Source organism: Ornithodoros turicata, chromosome 1 (assembly GCF_037126465.1).
Source record: "Ornithodoros turicata isolate Travis chromosome 1, ASM3712646v1, whole genome shotgun sequence".
NCBI classification, from domain to species: Eukaryota; Metazoa; Arthropoda; class Arachnida; order Ixodida; family Argasidae; genus Ornithodoros; species Ornithodoros turicata.
The window spans coordinates 1,147,013-1,169,026 of NC_088201.1; the positions used below are offsets into that span (position 1 = coordinate 1,147,013).

Consider the following 22,014-nt stretch of genomic DNA (forward strand, 5'->3'; position numbering starts at 1 on the left):
AACTGATAATTTTTGCGGATGGTATTTTAAAAGGAACAAGTACGTAAGCGTATGCAACTTGGTAACTTGTAAATAACATTAATGCATCTGTGTTTTCTTTCGGGTTTTTCGAGGTGCGAGGTACGTAATGACGTAATCGGCGGCATATAAGCCGTCTAAACCGTAATAAAGCATCGCCGTGAGGTACTCAAATTTTTATTATTGAATGACGCTCGTTTGTAAATATTTCGCACCACGTTTGGCACGAATCCCACCTCGCAATAATTTTAAGCGTCGTGTTGACCCTGGTTACGCTGTTTGACGAAGGTGCATATATTGTCGCGCTGAAACGTGGGTCATTTAAAACTATCATCCGCATGAGCCTAGCTTACCGCGTGGATTGTGATTATCTGACATGCGTCGTTCAGCTGTCGGCACAACGGTGAGACATAGCAATTTGGTAGCATCTCCCCCCATTATTTGATCTCAGTACGAAAGGATAACACAGCGTCTATAAACCTGCATGGCTTTCTCCTAGTATAGAGAAATTCTGTATTTGTAGATGGAACGGCGGATTCGGCTGAAAACCCTCAACAACCATATCGTCTGCAAGATCTGTAAGGGGTACCTCATTGATGCTACAACAGTTACAGAGTGCCTCCACACATGTGCGTATGCTCTTATTCCTCCTTTTAATACTTGCTTTAAAAAGAAGAGACCTGTCTGTTGCAATATATAGTTTTTACCCATAACTCGGACCAAAATACTGCCATCATTACTTAGCTTTCTTCACAAGTACTGCCTAAAGGCAGGCTGAGTTCCATGCACTAGAGCGGTACATTTAATGACCAAGAAAGATTTCATGAGACTAGGATATGTCTGCAGAAAAGCACTGTGGCAAGCGTAGGCTATGATGAAATGCTCTTTGTAGCACTTGTCATGCGCAGGGTTCATACAAAGTCTTGATCTTTAAAAAGGCTTTCTCAAGGGCCCTTGAAACACCTGAAATGTAGACTTGCTCCGTGTAATCCTTGAAAAGGTGGATAGAACTTGTTAATTTAACCAGAATCAAAACACCTTGACCCACCTAAAGCCTTTGCATAGGGGAGTGTGCCTTGTTGGACACTTTTGGTTGTGTACACGCAAAGGCTCTCACATGCCTCAGCTTGAACGTGTTTGGTTATGTATGCACGAAGGCTCACACATGCTTCAACTTGAGCGTGTCTCATGTGTCGAAACAAATGCTGGGTCGAAAGTGCAACTTGCAGACTGCCTGGCTCAAACATAAACGGTGCTGCTGTCGGACAATACTCAAGCAATCTCCAGCAGGCAAGGTGCGCTAACGTCGTCAAATCAGCATTGAAAAGGCATCTCTGATCCTCAAAGCAGAGCACTATTCTTCCTAGCCCAATTAATTAAGTCGCAGTTTCTATATCGGGCGTAATAAACTCTCTTTAAAGGAACATGGAAGACACTCGTGATATGAACAACTGTCACTCAAAATATTTCCACTCAGAGTTGCCCGAGAAAATTAGTTTATACGAACGGGTGCCCATGCTACTTCTGACATTGCTTTTTATTGGCTGCCGAGAATAGTCTGCTAGCAAAAGCGACCAATGGTGAAAAAAAAGAAAGTTTCCTTTCCTATTAAGGTCGGCCGTTTATGCCGTGGTAGGCAATACCCCAGGCTTGTCAACCTCTAAACTCTCTCAGCACAGCTGGAAAATTGTTTCTTTCTCCGGTGACCTTAGTTGGTGCTGCAGTTGCGCTCTTCCAGTCTGTGTCCTTTGTCCATTCAGCTTGTCTTGCATTCTAGCCTCGATCATTGCTATGGTTCCATTGCTTGGATCTCTCCCCTACTTTTCACGATTTCTAATCAGCCTTTCTTTCCTTCCGGCAGCCATAATTGCTCGTAGAACACACTGCACCTTGGGCTTTCCCACGTGTCTTATGCTGCCTCTTTTGACCACCCAGAGGTCCATAAGCTTCTCCCTCCTGACCATTTCGTCAAATTCCATATCTTCGTGGATTGGCCTCGACACAAGATTTTGCTGTTTCACTATAGAGCACACTGCAATAGACTGAAATAACCTCCTCAAGGAATTAATCGTTCTCTCTCTCTTTTTTGTTTTGTACCCCCCCATCTTGGGCGCACTTGGGAATGGAGTAAATGAAATGAAGAAATATTTTAGCATCTTGAGCGAATACACGTTTCTTACCATCCATCATTGTGCAAACTATGTGCGTCTAGGACAAACACCTTGCATTTTACTTTACGCTATTATTCTCGTATCGGTAGTTTATTTTTTTTTTTTTTTTTCAATCTTCCTGCGAATTACCAAAAAAGCAGAAAGCAAGCGCGACACTGGATAATCAATGTTATGGGTGTCAACTGAAAGTTATTGTACTTTAACCCAATAAAACTGGAATGCACACTAAAATAGCTCCCGAATTTGTGAAAGGAGGAGATTATTTGTGAAAGAAAGACCCTCCGATTGTTTGCGTTTCACTGGATAAAGCTGGTTTCCGCCGTTTCAGTTTGCAAGAGTTGTCTCGTGAAGCATTTGGAGGACAACAACACGTGCCCCACCTGCGAAATAGTGATTCATCAGAGCTACCCTCTGCAATACATCAGGTTCATCAGGTATCACGTCACTTTGAGCCGCAGCCCTAATTGCTGTTACCTTGCAGTTACGACAGAACCATGCAAGACATCGTCTATAAGCTAGTGCCAAACTTGCAATACAGTAAGTACATGTTTGAATTTGAAGCGCCAGACTCAAGTAGAATTTAACTTCAGATGAACTCAAGCGAGAAAGAGAATTTTACCGGCGGAAAGGCCTGCCCTGTCCCAAGGCGCCGGGAATGTTAATGGAGAAAGAATCCTCCAAGGCCTCCTCTTCGAAAGAGGATGAGTCTGACTGTCACAGGTCGGACGAGCAAGTGAACATTCTCCTCGAGTCTGACAGCTCCCAACTAAAGCCCATGCGACGCAAGTTTATCCGCTGCTCCTCCCAGGCCACTATCACTCACCTCAAGAAATTCATCGCCAAGAAACTCTTGAACAATCTGGAGCGGTACAAAGAAGTAAGCGGGTCAGGGGTGATGGTTTCCCTGCTCTTACGCTGCCTACTCGTTGCTCTTAGGTGGAGATCCTTTGCAACCAGGAAATCCTTGGCAAGGACCACACCCTCAAGTTTGTGTACGTTACTCGATGGAGGTTCAAGGTGAGCACGTGTCGCGTGTGTGTTGATGCGTCTCATACGTTGCCTCCATTGTAGGATCCCCCACTGAAGCTGTATTACCGGCCAAAGATGGAATTGTAACTTATTTATCTCTGTGTACATAGCGTGTAAATAGATCCATTGTTGAAAATAAATGAATGTGCCTTTATGTGGCATTTCGTTTTATATAACCTCGTGGAAATCTAACTCTCATTTCTCTGCATCTTCGTACGACCTAACTTGCCCCATAAAAGAGAGAACTGATGTTCTGAGGCTGGAACAACATACAAGGCCTCAAATTGCCCTAGAAATTAACGACGAAAGATGATGAAAGTCACTGGAAAGGTTAGCCAGCTGTAGGACTCGAACCCACACCTTCTGGATCCAGGGCTCTACCAAGTGAGCTAAGCTAACACACCTCCCCAGCGAATTCCAAGGGTGCATCATCTGAAGGGACAAACTAGCCACTCTCTCTCACTCATCCTCCTTTCACTCTTACATTCATACGACGGGATCGACGCAAGCGGCACCTGTTGAACAAGAATCCAGAAGATGTGGGTTCGAGTCCTACAGTTGGCTAACCTTTTCAGTGACTTTCATCTTTCATTGTCCAGATTACTTGTGAAAGTGAGTGGTACGCATATTCCTCTTATTACTAGGAGCAAGTTTTGCGGGCAGAAATTTAGCGTACCCGCAACGTGCCCACTATACTGTAGCTTTTGCCACCCTAACTTGCGCATTAATGTTTGCATGTTCCCCTGGCTTCATGAAGAAAATACCGGAGAAAGTCGACTTTTTTTCTAGAGGGACGCGCATATTGAAATTTTTGAATATGAAGGAAGCAGGCGAGCCAATGATAATTAATCTTCATAACGAACCCTGAGACTGGGGAGAAAGACCCACAAAACAGGAGTCTGTCCCCCTTGATGTATATATCTGTGTGGGCTAGAATAAACTTTCAGCTGCGTTTGAGACTCCTGTTTAGTGTCTTCTTCCCCAGTCTCAGGGTTCGTTACGAAGACAAATATGACGTCGAAGGATGAAGGATTCTCAGAGAACAGTTAAGTCCTGGTAAACTAACATGGTCACACTTGTCTGCTGCTGGTCCTTAGAAAAGGGCTAATAAGAAATAGGTACCTACACAAGGCACATATGCTTAACTGCGCATGTACAGCCAAATTATGTTAACAATGTTGGTATTATAAGAGGGCATTAGCAAACTCCTAAGACAATGTCTAGCTGACTAACTAACAATGACTACTTACAAACTTAATTTACTTGAAGTTGTCCCAATGAGAACACCCGTTCCTTTTGGTCACCTGATATCGTAGCCGTTTTCAGAACAAAAATCCGTTGGGTAGATCGTCCACAAAAAATTCGTGAAGGAACACAATTTTTCTTTCTTTATTTTGTTCATTGCGCATCTTCGGAGACTCGTATTTCCTTCCTCGCCAGTGTGAAAGGGTGAAGGAGCACAGTACCACCTCACATTGGGGATTTCCCCCTCACACATTTGGGATCAGGTGACCGAAAGAAACATATGTTCTCATTGGAGCAACTTTGTAGGTTTTAAAAGGTTTTGTAGGTTTCTAAAAAGGGAGTTTGCTAATGCCCTCCTAAGGAGTGCCCTTCCGCTTCTGCTTGGACACCCTGTATATAGCATGCATGTGTGCATACTCTAAACAAGGTTCAACTAAGATTTTATATGGCGAAATTTTCTTCCTAGCATCCACAGACTTCGAATGGCTTTCACGCACATATCCCATTTCAGATGGTCCCCTTTAAATTAGCACACAAGTCATTTTTAACACCCAGTTTTCTTCCTATAACACTATTAAGTAGGCCAGTAAGATGCATCATGCAAAGTAATTCACACACCACAGTCATAATTATCGTGGAAATTGAATTTAAAGTACGCCGCAAAAAGCGACCGTGCGCAACGGCGGTGAAGACCAGTACCAGCCTCTGATCTGCCTGGAACCTCGCGCTGACGCTATAAGGAGAACGCTCGCTGATTGGTGTAGAGAAATGTTGTCTGCTATTCGGCTGTTCGGGGTTCTGAAAAAGCCTTTCTCCTGGCTCGGTAATGATTCGGCCGCTCCTTCTATCCCCAGTTCTCCGGGAGAACTGGCAAAACTGGTTTACGGTGGCAAAGGGACAAGGCACTGACCACCACTGACCGGCGAACCAGAACAAGTTCTCCTTATAACGTCATCGGTGACGTGGCATCATACCTCCTCCTCCTCGTAATACCCGGAGTGGCGAGTTAAGGGTGAACGTGCTGAGGCATGTTTGTGAGTTTTTTTCTGGGAAACAAATTACGCACATCAAAACCTTTAGCGCCATTCGGTAAGCTGACGCACACACTTTCATCAGATATCTTAATCTGAAAATTTTTTGGACGGCCCTCTGTACTCCTTTAATAAATATGTCACCAGCAATGAAAAGGGTGCCCAGAAGAAGCACCGACTTTTGGCTGCTCCCAATCTGAGGCAATTTTCTGCAATGTGTGTCTTAGTGATTCGCCGGGTTCTTTCGCATTGTTCTTTTCAGCTGCGCTGTTTGTGAATGACAAAGGTCTGCAAATAACCAGCGGTATCCCCTCTGAAAAAAGCACAAAAATCTGGTGGAGACATGCCTTGGATGCTGCTCTTTTATATAACGGAATAAAATTTCCGCTTGTTTTTTTTTATTCGGGCAGGCGTGCGAATTCCTTTCCCGCGCCCTGGTCACTTTTAGATCATACGAGTCAGAAAATGGCGTTTTTTACCCGTTGACCTTCTGCTGAAGGCTACTTCATTAGAGGTTGACAAAACCAAGGCGTTCATCGTTGAAGGTGAGGTTGTACGTGAGACCAGGGGCGTGTTGTTCACGTTTCTCCCGTTAGGCAAAAGACCATGTACAGTATATAATACTGTAGTGAAATGAAACAATGAAGAGAGAGCCTGGCATAAAACAATGGGAGCACTACTTCATATTCTGATCTCTACAAACATCTATTCAGTTTGGCTTTAAAATATTCCCACATGCCTACCTGTAGGTAACTAGCACCACAATATTTTTTTTTTCTTTCAAGTTTTCATTTCCAATGGCAAATGGTGGTATGGGTGATGACCACGGATGTGTTCATTATCATACAAAGAGCGGAAGAGCAGTTTTTGTAGTTTACAAAATTTTTATTCAGTGTCAGATTACACGGGGCTTTCTGTTAATTAACGAGCGACCTAAAATTAACACAAATACAATTTTCTTGACACAGAGTCTCAGACAACTCAAAATGAAATGCACCTTTATAGAAATATGCATTATTGCGTGTGGCCACAGTTACATAAGGTAAATTATGTGCTTACACGTGTGCAACGCTGTAAAGAGGAATCTCAACCAGCATTTTCCCATTTCTGGAACAAAGCCTCGGCTAGATTAGATAAATGGCCAAGATACGTGCTTTCCCTTAGATGACATCGCAAGAGATGTTTTTGCTCCAGAAGGTCTCACGCAACAAAGTCCAGGGGTCTGTTGAATCCACCTTTGCGATTCATGTACTGACTGCAAAGAGACATTTATGTCATGTAATCTCCAGTAGAATAAACAAAAAAATAATACTGCGACAACAAGTGACTGCAGCTAAGAATGGAGAGGTTCACGAATAGCAAACTACGTCCTAAGCTGGAACGCTCTCAAGAGAGGGATATGAACACTGGCTTAACCCAACAGGAGAACAAATTTCGTGGGACTTTTCAATGCCGATCCATTTAGCTTCTTCCTAGAGAGCCACGTTTCGTGGAGTAACGTTTTAGCGAATATTGGTTTACAGCACTGGGGCAACAGTATATAGAAGTTGGTGAGGTCAACTAGATTCCATACAAGTAGCAAATTTTTATTCCGTCTAACCGATTTTTTAAATGCGTAATTATAATTTATTTTATTATTTAAAGCTTCGTCACAAGATGTTGCTTGAGGTTTGCCGGATTCATTCAATTGTTTCACTCTACTTTCCCGCAGCTAACGTATATACTGTGGGTTTCCACACAGTCCATGTGGGCAGAAGGGTCGCTCCGAAGTTTCTCCAAAGTAGCTACGGCTTTCCAAGTGTTTGTAATGCCTTTGAAACACAAGAAGCAAAAGCAATAGTGTGGGGTGGATTTGCGGGATGAGCCAACCCACGAAGACCACAGCTGCTAGCTTTACCGTTTGCAATGGCCGTTAGCTGCGGCAACCTGGCCATTCCGTTGGATATAACAATGCTGTCCGAAAGAGCTTCGCGGAACCCTGGTTGAGATGCACCGCTTTAGAGAATCAAGTTTTTAGAAAAGCCACCTAAAGTTTGTTTCTTTCCTCTGTTGAGGTACCTGAGAACGTATACCTGTTTATGGGGCTGCTAAAGGTGGTATCGGGCGCAAAAACATGGAAATACTGCAATGTGCAAACTGACATCCACCGGAGGCTCGATAGTTCAACGCGTGATTATGAAAGAGACTCTCTGACGCCATCAAATTCTGAAAATATAGGTAGAGGACGACCTTGGACCGCTCCGAAGGAAGCGTTGGGTGGCCACAGCAGAGGGTAGTGTATGGGAATGGCCCACAACGGTCTACTAGCTTCTTTTTTTTTCTCTCTATCTCTTTGATTGCATGAGCCCTGGAGGATTCGCATTCGGCCCACACATTGGAGATCCCTGCTGTACAGGATGAAAATGCGTTCCTGCACATTTTTTTACCAGTCCCGCAAGATGTAGCTCATCTCATCGATGTGAAATTATTTGCGTAGTATGTACGCGTGACACCGATGCAACACTCTCGCAAGACAGGGTCTCTTGACAGAGCTTAATGGTCTGTCCTCCTGCGGCCATTCCATTCCCGGAAACAGTAATGGAAACGAAAGTAGCGCGGTACTAATGAAAACAGTGACAGAAATATGCCCGTTACCATTCCCCGATAAAAATGAAGACAGTGACTTTCACTGCTTCGCCCTCTGTTACATTGGTGCCGCGTGAAAACAAAGTCTTTGCATGTACGTGTCTACTCTGGACGGCGCACGTACCGGTACTTGCGTTTGTGAATGACGTGCACTGCAGAGACGTTGTTCCCCGGAACGTGCTTTCCCTGCAAAGGGTTGAATGTCACAAAGCGTTTCTAGCGTTTCCGAGTACTCTTACTTTGGAGGTATCAAAGTTAGCAAATCCCATGAGCTTCATCATTTCCACTTCCTCCTCAGTCTTCCCTTCGAGATCCTTGTCCGTAATAGGAGGACGGTCCAGGAGAAATTTGGGCAGAGCCTCCTTCTTCTCCTTGCGTTCCCTAACGGCAACACCTTATTAACCATGCACACATCTCTCTCTCATGCATCCAAACATCCGAGTAAACGGAAACATTCCTCCTCTACAATTCTGTTGTGGACCCATTTTTAATTCGAGGCTCTTTTTTGGCTTCGATATAAGATTTGGTACAAATCACGCGCTACTTGGCTGAACCGCATGGCACGAAAAACTACCCGAACCAAAACCGGGAACAAACTTTTTTCATGCATCACCGCATCGTACTGAACTGCAAACCCAAGATTTCTGACGTTGGGGCACATCGCCTTCAACCATCCAGCTCAATGAGATAATCCCTGCATTCGTAGGAGAAGAAGTCACACATACTGCTATGGTTCTCCTTCTGGCTGAATAGCCATTGGATGCTTGCTACTTCTTCGGTTTAGGACACTTCCCATTTCAGCACAGAAGCCTGGCCTTTCCAGATCAGACCGAAAAAAGTTGAATTCAGACAGGTTTTGTGTCATGCGGTTCGCACGTTACACATTCAAACGACCAAACGCAGCAATAGTGGAAAGTATGCGTCACATAAACCTGAAAGGGCAACTAAAATTGACCAGTTTTGCCCCGCTTAACAAAAAAAGAGGCACACGAAGTCAGCAGATTTTGTTCCCATAAGCATTCAATGCTGCTTGCCTGCTCCGAGATCTACGTGGCCGTGGAGACCTTGATTTCCTACGTGGAGACCTAGAGTAGAGAAATATTTGTTGAACTCGTTTCAAATGAGGTAGCGGACCTCCCTACCTACGCCGCCGTGGCGACCTGTGCCTAGGAGACAAGGAACGGCTCCTGTGACGCTCTGGAAAGGATGGTTGCATACAAATGTTTTGTCAAGAAAGACAGGCAAAGCACACATTCTAGTGCTTCACACCTATCAGAAAACAACCAATAAAAGCCTTACTTAACAGCGGAGCGCGTGTCATCGAGCGCTGATAGACAGCTGGGATGATCCACTATCCCCTTGAAGGGAAGGTCGGCTTCTCTGGAGCCATTCATGTCATGTACCATCCGGTGGCCTCGATCACGTTCTTGTAACGGTACTCAGGGAACACCATGTGACATCATTCAAACAGGGGCTATATTGTAGTACCGTGCGATTCAATGCCTCGACACCTTCAGGCTGTCGTAGATGCGGAAGGCGGGCCGACTAGATATTAGAAATACCACTCTTTCGAAATAAAGTCGTTTTGAATACGTGTGTTAAGGAAGAAGTATACAGGTTCATTCCGCGTGACCTCGCGTCAGCGAGCTTCACTTCTATTCCTGGTTTCCATTAAGCTCAGTTGGGCAACTACCGGAGTCCTTGATTTGTTGTACAACATGAATGCGGGCTCACTTGGCTATCAACCAACAAGACGAATCGGTTTTGTTAACGAAGGTTGAGGCGCTATTTTTTTTTTCTCCGCGCATAGTCTCGAAGACGTGTCCCAATTAAATAACCCGACCCGTCACACTTGCAAAGGGTCTCAAAAGATGTGCTTGAATGATGTTCGACAATGATGCACGTATGCAGTTCCCAGATTACCGATATAAGCACGTGATCGAGGCCACCCCAGGTACATCAGATAAACGGTGCAGCGCTCCTGAGAAGCTGAAATATTAACGCATCGGGTTGTGTGCACCGCCCCTCCCTTCGACAGGATAGTGGATCATCCCAATCTCGTTTCGAGCTGTCTATCAGTGCCCGCTGACACGCACTCCGCCATTTAAGGCAAGTCTGCGCACCACTCTATTTGAAGCCCTCTACAAGCTCATTTACGCAAAACATGTTCATCTTAGCTTTGTAGCACAGACTGTGATGACTACGGCAAAAAATTTGAGAAAAGAAAACTCTCTCCCTGCAGACTCTGAACGTGACCAATTTAAGGGTCCAGATGAGACCCAAATTCAGTCGAGTCCATTGAAGGTGAAGGGCAGCAAACGCTAAGCAGCTCAACTTGTTGCGTCGGATTTCAAGCACCAGCTTGCCATTTTAACAGTCATGTCCCCCAGTGTAGACACGAAATAGGGAACCACCCCCTCTTTGTCCCAGTTGGCACAAACAGTCCGGGCAGGTTTCTCCCCACACACCAGGCATAAAACGCATTTGCAGCCGCCATTTATGACATTCTGCGGGAGACCAGTGACCCTTTGCGATCACACATTCCCTTAGGACTCAAAGGAGCAGCTTTTATTTTGTTTGGCGGCGTCCAAAATGCCCCTCGTTCTCTTATCCAGACCATAGAAAGTGGCCAGGTGGAAAAACAGTCTCAAGTTGGTCAAAATGGAACCACTTTGAAGCCAAACTGGTTTGAAATAGAACCATTTTGTGGTCAAAGTGTGTCCCCTTGCACAGGGTTACACGGGTCCACTTAGGCTATGACAAGAGGAACACTGTAATTACCACTTGGAAATCAGAGCTGGGTAACCTCGGTGAAAGTGGAAGCCAGCACGGAGAGGGAAGCATTGCTTACCACTGCACACATCCGCGTGCAAGTCGGCGCAGCTGACATGAGCGGGTCAAGTGCGCCATTGCTATGTTTGTCCTTACCTCGGATCCCTCTACGCTCTCCATCTCGGTCTCGCTCTCGTGATCGGGACCTATGACGCTCTTTTAGAGAAAAACACCAAAGTTAGTCATACTTTGTGCTTGTCATTTAACACCCAGAAAATCAATTGGAAAGAACGTTTGTACCTCGTCTTTGTGGTGACCGTGATCGGCCCATTACGCTAAGCCACAATCTGCTTTCTTGAGTAAAATAGACACTTGGAATCCTAAATTATGAGCAATTATGCAAAACGACCGATTGCATCCAACTGGATTCGTGCCATTGTTGATCGTCTTCGTGAGAGAGTACTCTGCACTGAGCGCCTCCGCGTTGCGTAAATACAGGGCAGACTCAAAAAAGCCAGTCACAGTGCAAAAAAAAAACGCGTAAGAAAACGTAGCATAATGCTCATGTTTTTAGGATGATTTTTCTCTGCTTGTCAGACTTTTGAGGTGTTCCCAATGTAGTAGGTGGCGCTGTATTCAGCTCAAGGAAGCTTTCAGCCTTTAGAGATCAGTGGTTGTATGGTGGCCACCATAATGGTTGTTCACATGGAAGGCGTTGCCTTCCGGCGGCTGCTTCATTCCGCTAAACTTGACGCACTCGTTTTCCTAAATTCATCACTTGCTATATAAATTCGGCGTGCTATGTGCGTATCTTATATGTATTCGTTAAACAAATAAGCGGTGAATATTTTCCCACTTGATCACTTGCTTATGTGCTGTCGTTCGTTCGTCACTTATCACGATCCACGACCAACGGATGGCTCACGATGGATCACGCGAACCTCACGAAAATGAGACTGGAACAGTAGTGGAAGGAGTGCAGAAGAAACAACCCCCGGTAGAAGAATCCTAGGCCAGGACGCGCGGTGCGTCAGCATCCCAGCTTCTCATTTTCGGTTTCAGTATTGCGGAATAGCATCGTGATGGCATCTTCTGTCTGGCTCAATGGAGCGTCGGTTCGACTGTTGGAGTGGCGGAACGGCCGTTCACGCGACCATTTGGGGGCGCCAGTTTCCTATAGGTTCGGCTTCGGCAATACGGGCAGTAACTATTTAAAAGAACAGGAAGACTTTTTGATGAAAAAGGCAAGGCGAAATTCGGCAATAATTAAAAACAGGGGTCTATGGGCTTGTAGCACAGATATAAAGTAATCCGTATGATTTGGAAGGGGGTGATGGTACCAGGGTTGACAGAAACGCAGTACTTTGCCCAAATCCGGGAATACAGTCCTTTATGGAAACACGCCAGAGGGGTGTGGTGAGATATTGGCACTATAGGCGCGAATAATACACCAAAGGGGGGGTTATGGGAGATATGGGGTGGTCCTCCTCTGAGGACCGGGAGGCAAAAACTCAGAAACGTATAGACGAAAAGATGTGGGCCAGGAAGGTTGATTGATTGATTATGTGTTTAATGGCACAAAGGCAACAAAGGCCATAGAGCGCCAAAACTATGGTGACCAGGAAGGTACTATCATATATATTTACCTAAATAGCGGAAAAGGACTAGGCGTCTGTCTGCAAAATATTTAACTTGGGAAGAGGAAAGTAAGAAAAACCCAGGCAGCACATGATGGGCTATTGGCTAATAGACGTCTAAACACAGAGAAAAGGAATGTCTATAGAATATGTCTAGGACCTAGGCCAAATGGCAAGAGGTCTTGTGTTTTGACTATAATGAGTGTTGAATTGGCAATGGGTGTTGAAGGACACCTCGTTCCTTTCTTCCAATGTGTGATTGTTGTTGCTGCAGTGCTGCCCCCAATGACTCATTGTGGCTAGCCCTGACTCAAAAGGGATAGGACATGGCTACTACTACTAGAAAATGATAGAACAAAACATGCCAGAATGGATTTTCGAGAAACAGGATTGTTTCCAGTTCTGCTATATCTTGCTTTTGTCCAAAGTTTCCCGATTAAATAGTTAATTAATGGATTCGAGATAGTTACATACTCTCACTCTCTTCCTGAGGATGTCAGACTGACTGTATAACTGTGACGGTTGAAGCAGGCAAGGTAGTTGGTAACATATTCCATGATGGCATACTGCTGTTTGTCGTCTCCTGCTTAGGGTTGTCAATCCCGGGATCCCGGGACGGGATTTTGGGATTGGTTACGAGTTCAGATGGTGCTTCCAAGTATAGTCCTGCGCGGGTCAAAATTATCTAACCCGCATCCGACCCGCACCCTCAGGTTCAAATCCGCGTCCCGTTACAAATTCAGACACGCGTTCGCCCGCATATTTTTTTCCAAAAGCTCACCCGACCCGCAACGCAATGAACGTTGACCAGTAGACTCAGAGTACTCCTTGGTCTATGCCTGATGATTATGTGTCTGTGTGCATGCTTTCTTGTACGACATCAGCGCAGGGAGCAAAAAAGGTATACGTGCGTGTTGCGACCTGAGGGATGATTATACGAAACCTTGTCAGCGACGTTTTACGTCATATTTCGAGCGATTGCACTACAGACTATTTTTATTTATTTATTTTTTGCTACGATAATGCCACCCCTTTCTTATTCATCCGCATTTCACTGTTGCACGTGACAGTACCACTACACTTGAAGTGATAGAATATTACTTTATAATTTCCTCAAACTGTGTAACGTTCCACTCGAATGAAGAACAGCAACAACAACAACAAAAATAAAAATAAATAAAAGAAAAAAAAAACGAATGGAAAGAAACGAAACACTAAACAGTTTACAACCGTCGCTGTATGCTTATCACGTTGTGCAATGATTAAAACACGACCTGAGAAAGCAGGATGGTGTCCCCCAGTTCGGAGCCAACTTTTGTGCTGGCTGCCTACTGGCTGCCACACTGAAGGTCCACTCAGCTTCTGCGCTAGAAGAAACATACGTAAACGTAAATACCTGTACGCAGCGGTCCTCTGCCACCTCCAGCCATAAAAAGTGCCATTTCCTTACGAAGGAGTGAGTCTGTGCATGATGGGTTGATGGCCTACAGGTCTTCATATTTGCTCTCACGAAATCCCGATTGACATCAGTGATGGAAGTGCCTCGAAGCGTTCTGGCCAGTGTTTTACCTAGACCCACCCACCACCCCTAACATCCTCCAAAATCTATAGAGGAGACCCAAACTAAAATCTTGTGAGATTGCCCAATATTGGGTCAAAAGCGTGTAACTACATGTTCTGAGGCTGGAATGAAAAAAGAAAGGACAACACACAAGCCTCCAAGTGCCTGAGAACAAGTTCTTAGGCATTGAAAGATGATCTGTTCCCTGGGAAGACTTTTGCCCTGGCCATAATTTTTTGACCCAGATTTACCTCAAGGGCCGGTCCTCTTGCGTTGTCTGGAGTCCTACGTCTCACGTATCTTTCGTCACCGTGCTGGTTACTCCGATATTCTATTATCAACTCAAACTTATTTCATGCTAGCAAGCGTCCCGAGACTCCACAGCAAGCTGCATAAAGCATCGATAGAGCTAGCTGGCATATGGCATTGGCACATTCCACTAACGATGAAAGATGAAAGTCACTGAAAAGGTTTTGCCAGCTGTAGGACTCGAACCCACATCCTGTGGATTACTGGTCCAGGGCTCTACCTATTGAGCTAAGCTTCGATCCCTAGCGACTTTCAAGGGTGCGTCACCTGAAGGGACAAACCACTATAGATGAGCAGCCCAGGGAGCAGCTGCTTCCATGTGCAAGATTATTGCGTTCCATAGCTAAATTTTTGCGGACTGTCCTATGGACATAATTTGCGTAATATTACAGTCAGAATTCTAGCACGAGGGCGCAGACTTTTGTGTACGGGTGTACACGAAGCTTTGAAGAAGCGGTTGTTAACCAAGTGGCGACATATGCGGAAGTATAATTACCTGTTCTAACGAATGGTACTTACCTGAAGTTAAGAGCTGGAATTATACGATGTATAATGCAGGGGTACGCCCACCCTTTTTAGGGGAACCCAGAGAAAGTTGATGATGTTGTAGTGTTTATTTATTTTATTTCACAGACTTTTCTCAGTCTCTATATACGCCTGTGAAGCTCTTACACGAGCTCTGCCCTGATCCAAAAGGGATAAAGCGACCCTGATCTTGACCCTGGGGAAAAGCAGTGACACGAAAATGGTTAAAAATTGGGCTGTTCGTTAAAAGCGATAGAACCCCCGTGCCAAAAGACGACACAATACACAGGCACAGATTGACGAACAGGGATTTATTATTGTCAAACCTGCTTTATATCCTGAACCAACAACGCCCTCTTCCGCAAGGTACCCACTCACACCCTCAGCATGCCTAGTGGCTTAATCTTTATCAAAAGCACGAGACTTATCTTGCGTCCCTCCTGTTTGAATCTTCCAAAAACTTCTCGACTGGAGCAGTTATCAGCACTGAATGCACACTTACGCACCTGGACCCCGCATTTTTTATACTTAAAGCTTCACGATATAATAAAGCACCGCCCTTATTACTTCCAGTGACACGAGCAAGGCTTTCGTGCAGAGCCTCGTTCGTGTTAATTGTAATAAAGTGTTCCTACCCGTTTTACCTTCCCTCAGTGTAACCACAGGACTTTACTTTGTATATTGTATTGTTATTGTGTTGTAAAAGCAGTTATTAATCTCCATAGTAAGTGTCCCCCTATATACGTCGTATAATTCCAACTCTATAACTTCAGGGAAGTACCATTCGTTAGAACTAATGACAAAGCTAATTATTGTTTCTCGGATAAGTATTACTGCCAGTTGTCGGCTTTTCTTTTCGAGCATAAGTGTGGAGCTGGATATGAGATATATATGGAGATATATATAGATATAGATATCTGATATCTGTATATATATATAGATATAGATATATAGATATATATGAGATATATATGGAGATATCTGAGCTGGATATGAGAGAGGCATTAAAACCGTGGGAAAAGTAAGATATATTTCAAAAATTGTGGTAAAATAAGAACAAGTTGCACTATGTCGTAGAGGAAAGATAGCGCTGGAATACGTTGTATTTTTGTAAACGGTTACCGCATCACTGAGGAAGTCAACTCGTCCCCTTCGACGGCTCACTGTTTGGGTTTTGTTGCCCGGGGCAACGCGTTTTTCACGCCAAAGTGTCAACCATGGTACGTATGTGCCTTCTATTACGTACTACCTCTATTTTACGTTCAATTGCTCAATTGATGTGTGAAAAGCAGCTGACAAATTTCGTAGTACAGCTGGAGCTTTTCCAGCTTGGCAGTTTGATATATACGATTCTCCGCCCAGCCAGTGGGGTGGAACCCAAAGCTTCTGTTTTACCCGTCATTTTCGTCCTTGCTAAAACAAAACACGGAGAAACTTAGTTTCCAACTAGAGAATTGGGCTGCGCAGTAAAGCACATCTGCCCCATTTCGAAGCAAATGGAATGCAAAGCAGCGACACGGAGGGCTCAAGCCTAGGTGAAATACTAGTTGGGGGGTATGAACCGGGAGTTACCAGTTGAGGGGAGCCACATGAATATTATTATGCGCCAATTTTCTCGTTAGAGGCATCGATATATGCACATGTGGCCCGTTCGTGACGGTTGGCGGTATGGAACGCGAAATGAACATTATCACGTGCAGCCCTGTCCAAATCTGCCCATTGAAAAAATACTTCTTCTCTAAGGCTATTGAAGAAAGTTGTACGAGTTTCTTGGCAGTTTTCCCGCGAGCACGGACACCTCTCCTTACAGCACAAGGACGAGAGACGGCTTCCGATTTTCGACTATCCCACCATTCTGCAAGTGGGCTTCACCTAATGCGCGTGTGTACTAGGTGAAGCCTGCTTTGCGGTGTCAACAGCCGTGGAAAAAGCCGGCGTATTGTGTATGAAAAGGAGAGTCCCGTTAGCAGATCGTTATTGCATTCGGTTCGCTTGGCAAGTAGTTCTGAAAATGGTTTACAAAGTGGATGCGACCCACTGCCCACAAGTTTTCGGACTTCTCCCAAGAACTGACTGGTACAAGTAATCTGCCTAACATGTAGGGGTTGCTGTCTTTGCTGCGGAAGCTGAAATCAACCCCAGACCGTGAACTACGAATCCTGCTGCTCGGGCTGGACAATGCGGGCAAGACGACCATTCTCAAGAAGCTCGCCTCGGAAGATATCGCCCATATTACGCCCACTCAGGTGATCTTTTGTTCCATTCCCACGCGCGGTGCCATTGTACACGGGGCTTTTCAGAGGACCTTACTCTCTTCAACACCAGGGCTTCAACATCAAAAGTGTGCAAGCGGATGGTTTCAAGCTCAACGTATGGGATATAGGAGGTCAGCGAAAAATAAGACCCTACTGGCAGAACTACTTTGAAAATACGGACGTTTTGGCAAGTTTACTGGCCATGATGGCATATACACAAACAGTGAATGTTTTCTCTTTTGACAGCTGTACGTGATTGACAGCTCGGACCGGAAACGCTTTGAAGAGACCGGGGTGGAACTAGCGGAACTCTTAGTAGAAGACAAACTGTATGGTGTGCCTCTCTTGGTATTTGCCAACAAGCAAGACCTTTTCAACAGCGCGCCCGCAGGTGAACTAGCCCAGGGACTTAATCTGCCGGCTATCAAAGACCGTGTGTGGCAGATTCAAGCCTGTAGCGCACTTTCGGGGGAAGGGCTCAAGGTAACTCATTGATAAAAATCAATCAGTCGTAGATGCGTACCTCACGGAGCAACATTTGCTTTAGTTTTCATTGAAAGTCACTGGGGCCTACCTGGAAAAAGCTGGCTGATGGTGTCAGTTCAGTGACATATCTTACGATACGTTAAACCGGAAGCTACACTCTTAAAAATGAACTTCACCACATATAGCAGGCTCCTAGCCAACCATCATACCAGATGACAACGTTCTTGCCCCTGATTTGTTGAAAACGGGAGGCGGAGCCTATTTTGTGCCATTATGCACGGCACAGAATAGGCTCCGCCTCCCGTTTCCAACAAATCAGGGGCGAGAACGTTGTCATTCGGGATGTTGGCTATGTGGTCAAGTTCATTTTTAAGAGTGTACGCTTTGATGGTGAAAGCATCACTGAAGCATAAAACAGTGCCACTGCGGACATGTGAGCATTTTAACCACTTTGCATGGAACAAGTTGGTCCCAACCTAAGGAAACGCATAAATCCTCGTCTAAAGTATTATGCAGGTGCTTTTATCTATGACCTCTCAAATGCCGTTTTAATTAGCCTGCTCTTTTTCAGGATGGACTGGAATGGGTGTGCAAAACTATAAAGAGGAAATAGAAGAAATCTCTTTAGGAATGACAACGAAGACAATTTTTCACTGTAACAAACAACCTCCTTGTTGCTGTGTACGTACTAAATTCCGCAGTGATTCCTGTCGTTTGCTATCCATGTGGCCGAAAAGAAATTGATCAAGGTTTTGTGATAATCTGTTGCTTTCAAGGAATGTTTCAATTCAAGCCCACACAAAGTTCACTTGAGGCGAAGCCAGAATATATAAATCACCCTAGAACATCTGGACCAGGTTTCAAAGTTTTGCACGAAGTGTTTGCACTAAGAGGTTGGTTTTAAATGCGCTTCACTCAACTTTGCGGTGCTTCCATATCTCTGAGGAACAAGTGCAAAATGCACACATAAGTATGGGGAATTGCAAAGCCCAAAACTTCACCTAGATATGGATAAACTAAGGTAAAACTGGCCTGAAAGAAAAAGCTGTGCCCAGTGACCTACTGGATTATGATTTTCGAGCAATCAGTGCATGTCCTTGCAAGGGTCTTACAATCATCATCATTGCTACGCTGTATAACAATAGATCCTGAACGTAATCCTGAGGAATAATTACCGTATCATGGCCGCGTCACTCACTCTACCAGATGCTTCCGTGCAAAAATGTAGCTCCTACTTCTTGGCTGCTGTGTGGTCTGCTTGCAAACTAGTTTCATCCGCGTGAAAAATGAAGCAGTTTTTTTTTCAATTTCATCGTCCGCTTTCAAATTTTATAACTGTCCCACCGGATTGTGCATATATAGGATCGAGTGGCTGATTATGACGTGGTAGGTGAGATAGGGTGTCCCTTTATCGAGACGCACCACCAGTCGGGAAGAGAAGGAATACCAAAGCCGTTCCTTATCTTCCGTCACGTTCGCGACATGAGAAAATCCCAGAGAACTATGGGAACTTGCTTATCAGAAAGGAGAAGAAAGTCTCCAAACTAGGGATGGGCCAACTGAATCTGCGAATCCCAGGCAGGGATTCGAGCAAGAGAGAAACTGATGTTCTGAGGCTGGAACAACATAGAAGGGACAGATACATCTTTCATCGAGGGATTCGAGATTCGCCCAAAACATATCTTTCGACTCCAGCAACCATATGTTTTATTTCTCTCTTTTTTTTCTAAATTTGTGCTTCCGGAGTCCGCCGAAAGCCTGATTGGCCGGCGGCTCCGCCGAAACAAAGCTTGCGCGCTCGTCGACTTGAGCCAATCAGGATCGTGTTTTCAACGGCCGTAGCCAATCACGAACGGGCTTTCAGAGAGAACTGATGTTCTGAGGCTGGAACAACATAGAAAGGCAAAATTGCAAAAGAAATCGGAGAAAGCCCTCTTCGTTTTTCTTAAAGAAAGCGGCATGGCAGAGCGCTTCTAAACCTCGACTCAAAAACATGAGACCCAAAGCAAAAATGTCACGTGTCATTCACTCAAGAGTGACACATGCCTGAGACTTTCCTGGGTATTACCTATACCAGTTACAAGAAATTGAGCTGCAGGCGACATATGAAGTCCCCACATAGCTCCGGCAAGTAGTACAAAGCCTCCAGCTTTCACCGGTCGTGGCCAATGCAGACGAACCACCGTCGTCTGCGAGTTGTGACTGAACGTCGATCCCCGCGTACTAAATGGGAAAACTTGGAAATAAAGCGCGAAACGGTCTCAAACTTTCTTAAAACTGATTTTCTGCAACGCATCTTGCACTTTTTGTCTAAATATTTAGGTCTGCAGGTTCCGACAAAGTGTAAAAGTAACATATGGTTTTGCTTTTTATTTTTTGAGTTTTATGGAAAGAATTCAGACTCGAGAGTTTATGTATTTCCTGTGGGCGATGGTTAAAACAAATTACATGTAAGAAGATTGATTACATATATGTGTATGGGTGTGTGTTCTCCTGAAAGTGGATTATTATTTGATTTGTTTTTCATTAAGCAAACATATTAAACTCTGCTTCAAAACACTTTTCAGTACAACATGTGCTGTTCTCCCCGATCACCCATCCTCATAACAGTAATCTCCCAGGATACAATACGTGCCCAAAGAGCGCGATCGCAAACTCCATTGGCACGCTGCTCTGCGCAATAAATATCTGAGCTGAAAACCAAATTGGTTACTTGAAAAAAAAAAAAAAAAAAAGTGGAAGCAGGTTTCTTCCTACAAATGTTATTTGCTGAAGGTTCGCAGATACGTAAAACAAAGGTTCGGAACAGTATCAAAGTTTGGATTTTTATTTCATTAATGAGCACATGCTAATGAGCAATGTCTACGGCAGTTCCTTCCCCATGTCTCAAGGTTGCTTACAGAAAAAAAGAGCAAACCATCGCCGAATTATTCAACCAGGGGATCTATCAAGTAGGTCATGGCTCTGACATACTCAGTTTGCTTATACCTGCCACATTGGCATTGTCTACATGGCTCCAAAAGCTGTTAAGCAAACTGTATGAGAGATGATGTGATTTCAAGCATTGTGTACACCACTCATCTCAACTTTGAGGTAGAATCGTTATTTGAAACATTCTGGGGTGCTGATGAAGTTGGCCGTGCATTCTGCCAGGAAGGAAAAGTGTGCTCGACCAAGCGCCACCGATGAATTAATGAGCTATTGTTGCTCGTTTTGTGTAATCATATCGTCCTGGAAACTCTTTCTCCGCCTCCTCATAAATGCACTAGGCCCGCCAGAAGTCTTTGACCACAGCAGTCCCAAAACACGCATCACCTGACGAGCCTTTGTTTAGTGGTGGTGAGCTCGCATGCTGCCACTGTTTGCTTCGTGCTTTGGTCTGCGGATCATAGTGGTGAACCCAACACTCATCGATAGTCTGTCTCGCACAACATTTCTGTGGTTCGAAGGAAGAGGGTGCAGGCAAGCTGGTATAAACTCGAGCCGCGTTCCCAAGCACGGGATTTGCGAGAGAGACAATTTTTCCACGCCTTGGCTTCTCGTCGAACCATTTATATTAGAGCGGAACCTGACGCGATGTCGACAATCAAACCAAAGAACAGACTGCCTGAGCGGAACAGAAAAAATTGTCGCCGGCACTCCGCAAATCGCGTGCTTGAGAACGCTCCTTCATGGTAGGGGACCCACCCTAGTAACACAAAATGTTGCCAGAACGTTGTTGCAATGTTGCCCCCAAACGTTGTCAAAACGTGGCTAATGTCCTTTTGAAGCCACATCCTAGTAACGTTACATGCGAACATTTCTCCGACATTGCCACAATGTTTAAATTCTTTGCAACATTGCTGCAATGATACTGCCACATAATAACAACATGTTTTCAACATTGTTCCAACGTTGCTGCAATGTTCCTGGCAGCAATATTCGGTAAACATTTTAGTGTGACGTTGTGGCGATGTTGCCGTGCATAGAAAAATGTTGACCAACATCTAGCAACGTTGCCACAATATTGTTGAATATTGTAAAACATTGCTCCGCTATTTACAACATTCGCAACGTTGCTGCAACATTGTGGCAACAGTATGTGTTACTAGGGCAGAGACACCACGGAACAAGAAGGACGGACGTCTGTTGTCAGTCCTTCCTGTTCCGTGTCTCTCGGTCCCTTACCATGATTTCCGTGGTTGTTTCCTTTCACAGCCCATTTTGCATAGGCGTGAGCAACCTTTGTCATGTGCATTGACCCAAAACTGGTGTGGACATGCTGGCTATCGCCCGAAAAGTGATCCGCAAGTTTGCGAGCACGAGGGCCTCTATTTGCGCTCGAATTGCTGGTTCATCACTTTGCTCTTC

General features: G+C 44.8%; 3 protein-coding genes across 5 annotated transcripts; 2 read left to right on the forward strand and 1 right to left on the reverse strand.

The window, feature by feature from the left end:
• The first annotated feature begins 95 nt into the window (after nt 1–95).
• On the forward strand, nt 96–3,372 carry LOC135377243 (polycomb group RING finger protein 3-like). Of its 2 annotated transcripts, none has more exons than XM_064609544.1 (7): nt 96–183; nt 542–647; nt 2,518–2,614; nt 2,671–2,726; nt 2,780–3,066; nt 3,126–3,206; nt 3,261–3,372. In XM_064609544.1, the coding sequence occupies exons 2-7, from the start codon at nt 542–544 to the stop codon at nt 3,303–3,305; spliced, it is 672 nt and encodes a 223-aa protein (XP_064465614.1). In that variant the 5' UTR covers nt 96–183; the 3' UTR covers nt 3,306–3,372. The 2 variants fall into 2 exon arrangements, with proteins under 2 accessions (XP_064465614.1, XP_064465613.1); XM_064609543.1 differs by having other exon boundaries at nt 116–421.
• Nucleotides 3,373–6,475: 3,103 nt separating this feature from the next.
• Nucleotides 6,476–11,397, reverse strand: LOC135377244 (U4/U6.U5 small nuclear ribonucleoprotein 27 kDa protein-like). Of its 2 annotated transcripts, XM_064609546.1 has the most exons (7): nt 11,192–11,384; nt 11,048–11,107; nt 9,262–9,316; nt 9,154–9,204; nt 8,359–8,500; nt 8,244–8,305; nt 6,476–6,749 (listed from the first exon to the last, which is right to left on the reverse strand). In XM_064609546.1, exons 1-7 carry the CDS (start codon nt 11,220–11,222, stop codon nt 6,695–6,697), a joined length of 456 nt encoding a protein of 151 aa, XP_064465616.1. In that variant the 5' UTR covers nt 11,223–11,384; the 3' UTR covers nt 6,476–6,694. The 2 variants fall into 2 exon arrangements, with proteins under 2 accessions (XP_064465616.1, XP_064465617.1); XM_064609547.1 differs by lacking the exon at nt 6,476–6,749 and having other exon boundaries at nt 10,971–11,107; nt 11,192–11,397.
• A 1,105-nt stretch (nt 11,398–12,502) lies between these two features.
• On the forward strand, nt 12,503–18,336 carry LOC135379185 (ADP-ribosylation factor-like protein 3). The gene is made up of 5 exons (XM_064612429.1): nt 12,503–12,517; nt 17,026–17,169; nt 17,249–17,365; nt 17,425–17,661; nt 18,236–18,336. The coding sequence occupies exons 1-5, from the start codon at nt 12,503–12,505 to the stop codon at nt 18,275–18,277; spliced, it is 555 nt and encodes a 184-aa protein (XP_064468499.1). The 3' UTR covers nt 18,278–18,336.
• Nucleotides 18,337–22,014: the final 3,678 nt, after the last annotated feature.